This window comes from Myotis brandtii, unplaced genomic scaffold, assembly GCF_000412655.1.
Source record: "Myotis brandtii unplaced genomic scaffold, ASM41265v1 scaffold398, whole genome shotgun sequence".
In the NCBI taxonomy this organism is placed as follows: domain Eukaryota; kingdom Metazoa; phylum Chordata; class Mammalia; order Chiroptera; family Vespertilionidae; genus Myotis; species Myotis brandtii.
The window spans coordinates 325,734-332,402 of NW_005365280.1; the positions used below are offsets into that span (position 1 = coordinate 325,734).

Here is a 6,669-nt window from a genome sequence, read left to right on the forward strand (position 1 = left end):
TCGAAAATGCGGGTGTTTCCACCTCCAGCTGTCTTGTAGCGAGAGGTTTGATGAGACCGAGGTCCTGGAAGAAGAATCACACACGTGGGGCCTGTTGGTCTAAAGCAGTGATGGCGAACCTTTTGAGCTCGGTGTGTCAGCGTTTTGAAAAACCCTAACTTAACTCTGGTGCCGTGTCACATATAGAAATTTTTTGATATTTGCAACCATAGTAAAACAAAGACTTATATTTTTGATATTTATTTTATATATTTAAATGCCATTTAACAAAGAAAAATCAACCAAAAAAATGAGTTTGCGTGTCACCTGACACGCGTGTCATAGGTTCGCCATCACTGGTCTAAAGCTTGGTTGGTGGTGCTCTGAAGCTGCCTGAGCTCCCAGTGGCCTGGCTTATTTTAGTAAATGGAACTCTGCAAGTCCGTTGGGAAGTTGAACTGTTTAGTTGCGGAATTTTTAGCCCTGGTTTGGATTTTGGAAACGGCTCTGAGAGCACCACAAGCTCTTGTTGAAGCCCAGCAAACAACCCTGGCCGGGCCGTGGGCCGTGGCGAAGTGTGGGCTTCCTCGTGCTGTGGAGGTGGCTTTAGTCCCATGTCACTGGGTTTTACAGCTCATCTATTTATCACTTGTTACATGTTTATGTCTAAGTGTCCAAATGGGCAGAGATTGTATTTCACAAATATTCAGCCCTGCCCCTTCCCAGGCCGTCTTTAACTCTCTCCTTTCAGACACTTCTCACTCGTTGCCTTTTACCCTTTCATTTCTGTACCAGGAGCCTTCTGGTGCTGTTTCCAGAAGGCCGGAGGCAGGCAGGACCTGGCCGGCCCTCAGGCCTCTATGTGAGTAAAGGGGCGGCCACCTGTGCTCCCTGAGCCACATGGTTCCCTCCATCCCTGGCCCAGCAGGTGTCATAAATGTTATGTCACAGCTACATGACATGTTGATATTTTTGTGTGGTTTCTTTTAAAATTGGATGATTATGAGTTATGTTACAAATGTATTTTTGATACCAACAGATAATTGGTTATCTCGAGTGAATTATAAGAATGCGTGTTTTGTTTGCCATCTCTCCTTCACAGAGGGAGGGAGGAGGGAGCAACGGAAATGTTTCTAGACAAGTGTTTGCATTCATTTGCGAGACCAGGTGAACTAGGCTGGAGTGTCAGGGTAGCCAGTGAAACAGCAGCTTCAGGCCTGTGTCACCACCCAGGGAGCACGTGGAGAAGACCTGAGGCCTCAAGCCCATGGGTCTTTTCTCCTAAATGCTCATTGTGGAGGCGGTGAGCTGAGTCCTCCCCTTCCTAGGTGGGGCCCCGGTGGCAGCTGGCTAACCTCTGAACTCCGAGGCTGCAGGGGTCACTCACAGAGGTCCCCGTGGGCTGCTGATGTGTTTGGCCGTGTTTGTCTCAGGGCTGTGTGTCTGGCTGTGTGGTGAGGGAATCTGTACCTCAAGACCAGGAGTAGACCCAGATTGGGATACAGCTTTTAGGAAACAATTACGTAGTAAACTGTATAGTTATAGGACCATGTATTTCAGGCTTTAGCATATTAGTTTGTCTACACCTTGCAGCCACCAGGAGGTGCTATCAGGCTCCCTTGGGTCCCTGACAGGAACTGGAGGTTAGGCGATGTGACAGGCACCCTGGCCTGTGCTGTGCTGGCTGTCAGGTGAGGTGGCAGTGGGTTCTCCCTAAGACGGAAAGCATGTTTTAGGTGCATCCTCAGAACTGTTCGGCCTATCTCGTTCTCTAGCCTGCTGCATCTCAGACTCGGCCTGATGCCTAAAGTCTGCCCCGACTTTCCTGCAACCCGCTCCTTGGGCAGCGCTCAGAAGTCTGCATTTGATGTGGTCTGATGAGGATGACTGGCAGCTCTGCCACGCTGCCCGCTCTGCTCTCAAAGGTCCTGGTGTGGTTCTGAGGGCAGCACTCTTCTGGTTTGTTAATTCTTTGTCTTCCTTCCAACCCTTAACAGGAACAGATCATCAGCCTGGTCAATCAGATCTGTGGCAAGGTCTCTGGTAAGAACGGCAGCATGGAGAACTGTCTCAGTAAACCGACACCAAAAAGGGGGCCCCGCAAGAGAGCAACGGTGGACGTGCCACCCTCCCGGCTGGCGTCCTCCAGCTCCTCCCGGAGTGCAGCGAGCTCGTCCTGAAGCTGCCCACACCGCGGCCGATTGAGATCTATTTTTTGTAATTATTATATTCTAGTTTGGAGTACTTGCTGTAGGATACAAGCTGTCTTTGCACTAGCTCTAAAGAAGATTTTCTTCTGGTTTTAGAGAACTAATTTTGTTTTAGCATTAAACTCTTGAACTTTTTTTTTGTACTTAGAATACCTAGATACTGCAGTCAGATTTTTGAAACTGCCGTATATTCACTGTTTTAAAACCCTTGAGGGGCTGTATTAATTTGTATCGCCCCTGTGGCTGACAAAAGCCTTTTTGTTTGATTTTTTTTTTTTTGTAACTGTTGGGGGAAAAAAGGATTTTTTTAACCCATTTTTGAAGAGGGTGAAGTTTGGAGAACAAATTTTAAAACTTTCAGTCATGTGAGATTTTTCTAGAGAGAAAAGGGGTAGGACACACACACACACACACGAAACTTGAAAAGAAATGGCTTTACTTTGGCTGTCTTTTCTTCAGTCATGTGCAAGATGAGTTTGTAACTTTTAAAATCGGAGAACCCCATTTTGTTTCTCTGGGCGGTTGTGGCAGCTGAAGGCGGACATTGTTTCCTAACCATAGACAAAATGAGGAGATCTGAGTGACGAGTTCTCCTTACCAGCACATCACTATGCATCTAAGGAAAAAAGAAGAGAGAGAAGAAAAAGACTGCCTGTCTCGGAGGGGTCCCGTGCGGAAACCTGTGCCTGATTTCATTAGGAAATCCATTCTGTTATTTTTTTTGGTGCTGTTGGCTACTTTATCAAAAAACCCTTCAATAGCATCCTTAAGGGAAGAAAAAGAAAAAAAAGTGATTGAAGCCGTAAGTGCTTCTTTGTCATAGACGTGCAATCTTTCTAACATTCCATCTCATCTCACTGCTTGTTTCACACCTCACAAGTCAGCATTAATCTTCTTGTTAAATTTGTTTCGTTTAGGATCATACTTAGAGCCACTAGGAGGTCTGCAGTTCTTTTTGAATGTGAAAATGCATTTGTGCTCATCTTGTCTATTTTTCTCTTCATGTTGTAACAAAAAGAAAAAAAAAAAGAATCCCATCCTTTTGTACATATGCCTGTAAATTGTTTTAAATACTTGAGCCTTTTTCTCAGTGGGCGTGGGGAGGGGGGTGAGAAGACAAGATGAAGAAAAGCCTTACATTTCAGTTTCTTCATCGGTTGGATTGGATGCTTACAGGGTTTTTCTTGTAACATTTATAAGTGCTGCTTACATCACTGAACAACAACACAAAAATAATAATGGAGTAGCTGTTGCCCTTCTCCAGTTGTGTGTACAGTATGTGTGGAATAAAGAAGGGAAACTGTTTTCACAAGCTGTTCTTTGTTTCATAATTGGATTCATCGATCCCGTAGCTACCCATACTGCACTGAGCTTGCCAGTGGGACTGTCAGGAACGTCCTGTGATCCACTTTGTTGGTTGTTGTTGCAGAGACTGAACTGTTTTGGAATATTTAACAGTTACATAAACGGAGTCAAGTGTTTTCCAATGTGGTTGTCCGGTTTTTATGGCCTTGCTGTGTACTTTCCCTCTTTTTGACAGTAAACTTCTGCCTATGGCTTACAGTTTGACATTTAATTTATTAGCGCTGCTCTGCACTCCTCCCTTGGGAGGGAAGACTTCATGTTGTTTATTGCCAGTTTTTTGTTTACTTTTCAGGTTTGTACTACAAGGTTTAATAATAAAAACAAAGTTTTTTTGACATTTGTCTTGTGGAAGATGAGTGAATGAAATGAGCTTTCTTTTCCGGTAAATGGGTGGAGGGCAAGAGTCCTCCCTCAGCCCGAGTGGCAGACAACACAGCCTGACTCGACTCACCTTCCTCTACTGCTGATGGTTTGAATCCCCTTCGAGCAAAACCAAATGCCTGCTGCTTGCCTCTTGTTTCCTGCAGAGGCCACTGGCAGCAGCAAGGACAGGGCTGGGCCGCCCCAGAGCTGGTGCGAGGCTTCCCTCATCCTGAGGGCGGGCGAGGCGCCTCTCGCCAGGTGCCGGGCTGTGAGGAATGCAGACAGGAAACCCCATCCTTGTCAGGAGTCAGAACGGCATACTGCTTGGTTTGTTTTCCTGTGGACCCAGATGTGTGCTCTGCTGTTAACGCGGGTTAGCTGTTGAACTGTTAATAATTTTGTGACAAAAACCCACTTTTGTTAGCGCTGAGTTTAACTGCAGTTAGGTTTTGGAGGAAGCAGGGTTTTCTGTCTGTGAAGGTCCTTTTCTTGCTGAGGCCACGTGGAGACCACATTTCCCAGCCCCGCCAGCCCTGCGGGCTCCTTGGTGGCCTGCGTGGACCCCAGTTGCCCTTCCTGCCCCCTAAAGCCTGAAGGATGCATGTGTGTGGAAGCCTTTCTGTACAAACTGGCCATGGACTCCCTCAGTTAAAGTCCTCAAACTTTATTGTTAGCTTTTCTTTCAGTCAGTTTCTCAGAAATTACTGGCAATTGTGTGACAATCAAGAGCCCCTGTCAACCGCCTGCCTTCAGTGGGATTCTGCACAGCTGGGTCTTCTCAGCGGTGCTCGGGGTGCCATGCGGGTTTAGGAGTCGCTGTCGTCGCTGTGTAAAGTGGCCAGGGCAGTGTCCACTTCAACTCCCTCCTCATCAGACTGAACGACGGGGGACTCCCCACCTTCACTGGAGTCCTGGGTGGCTGGGTCAGTGCAGGTGGAAGATAAAGAAGGTGGCTGGGCTCGTAATTCTGCGAGATTTGGAACCGGGAGAGTAATTTCATTCTGACCAGTATTTGATTCAGGCCCTGCAAAATAGGAAGAACCCTGTGATAAAAGTATCACAGTTTAAAACTGCTACTGAAGATGGTGGTCTGAACTCATGCTATTGAAAAAGGTGTCAGTGTTTTGTTGTGGTGAGCTGGGGCTACCAAGGAGACTCCCACGCCAGTGCAGGAACTGTCCCTGGAAGAGGCTAAGCCAGGTGATCAGCGAGGCATCCAGGGGCCTGCACCGATCCTTCTGCCCCCTGTGACAGATGGGAAGACCCTGAGCCCTTCCCACCATGTCCAGGGAAATACTGTGATGAAGGCCCTAGGGCGCTCCCTGCATTTCTTTGAGGAGCATCCCCATAACCATGATAACCTAGATTTACTCTTTATATCTTTGCAAGTAGTAATTCAGAGAAAGTGATGCTAAGAGAAAAACTCAATCTTTTTCGCATTTCTCCAATTTCACGGGGAGTCAATAAGTTCTTAAAGGAACCAAAGCATATGCAGATGATGGAGTCCCTGTTTCTAAATTTCTTCTTGACTCTGGGAAAGGGGCCAGCATTCCTTCCCACATCCAGTGTCCCAGCCTCTCAGCATAGGGCTGCCCTCCTGGGGACGACTCTGTTCTCACAGATTTGCTGGGAAAAGAGGACGGAGAAGTTGAAAACAACAAACTGGCAAGAACTCTAAAGGGCTTGACCTCAGAGGCAGTGGGAACTGGTGCCAGCAAAACTGTCGAGGGCCCAGGTGCCACAGGAGGCCTGCGCTTTGCCTTTCCCTGTGTGTATATGAGACAACAGCAATGCTTGCTCTGTAATGATTCTGTGTTTAAGAAGATCCCCGAAGGTCTGATCTGAAATTTAAAATGAAGTGAGCCCATGTATAGGTTTGGAACCTCAGTAAATATTTGCTGAATAAATGTGAAAGTTTGGGAAGGCATGAAGTGCAAGTGCCCACAGGGTTGCTCCGGTTTTTAAAAATATAAGCCAGATGCTGAACACATACCTTGGCCTTGCCCACAACAAAAGTGAAATAAATAGCTGAATGAAGGGGTGAGAGTTAAAGATGACAAATGCATGCTCAGACCAGCACCAGGTGTGTGAGTCACAGGCGATCTCCCACCTTCCCCCAAATTCCAGTCTTTGAAATAACCACAAAAACTAAACTCAAATTCTGAGACAGAGGAGGTAAAACAGGAATTAAGAAAGTGCCCTGTTCTTAGACGGTGTGTGGGTAGAGCACTAGAAGTCTTTGAGAAATTCGTGATGGAACAGCTGTCTCATTTGCCCACTACTGTGAGACCAGGCACAGGTGAGTGGAAATGGGTGAGAACAAGCAGTTGACTGCGGCTTAGAGACCTGTGCATCATTACCCTGATGTCTGCCCTCTGAAGGGATAATGTGAAGAGGTTTTATGCAGGTCTGACACCTCCTACCTAAGACAGGGGACAGCACGGCATTATCTTCTCCTGAATTCAAAAAAACATCCAGGGCCTCCTGGTCATTCATGTCCATCAGGTCCATCTGCTCCAGCATGTCGACATTCACCTCCATGGATGACATGCTCCCCATGGGCTCTGGAAATAGAGTGGCACCAGAAGAATTGACACTTTATCTTCAACAATACTTTTAAAAGCGAACTTCAATTCATTAGGCTAACTGCACTGTATTTTCTAGGTATAAAATATCTCCTGCTACTCCAAACTTTAAAAAATACAATTAGGAGCAATATATTAAACTAGAGGACCAGTGCACAAAATCCGTG

The 6,669-nt window shown here is 46.6% G+C and overlaps 2 protein-coding genes across 2 annotated transcripts in view; one reads left to right on the forward strand and one right to left on the reverse strand.

Moving 5' to 3' along the window:
- The window catches only part of JARID2 (jumonji, AT rich interactive domain 2), a 118,388-nt gene extending 114,497 nt beyond the window's left edge, over positions 1 to 3,891 (forward strand). The window contains exon 16 of the mRNA XM_005873020.2: positions 1,977 to 3,891. Within this exon, the coding sequence (XP_005873082.2) occupies positions 1,977 to 2,159 (183 nt within the window). The 3' untranslated portion in view covers positions 2,160 to 3,891. The remainder of the gene's footprint in view (positions 1 to 1,976) is intronic.
- Positions 3,892 to 4,565: 674 nt separating this feature from the next.
- DTNBP1 (dystrobrevin binding protein 1) overlaps positions 4,566 to 6,669 on the reverse strand; it is a 129,568-nt gene continuing 127,464 nt past the window's right edge. Inside the window, exons 8-9 of the mRNA XM_005873018.2 lie at positions 6,341 to 6,481; positions 4,566 to 4,941 (exon numbers count right to left, since the gene is read on the reverse strand). Of these exons, the coding sequence (XP_005873080.1) occupies positions 4,724 to 4,941; positions 6,341 to 6,481 (359 nt within the window). The 3' untranslated portion in view covers positions 4,566 to 4,723. The remainder of the gene's footprint in view (positions 4,942 to 6,340; positions 6,482 to 6,669) is intronic.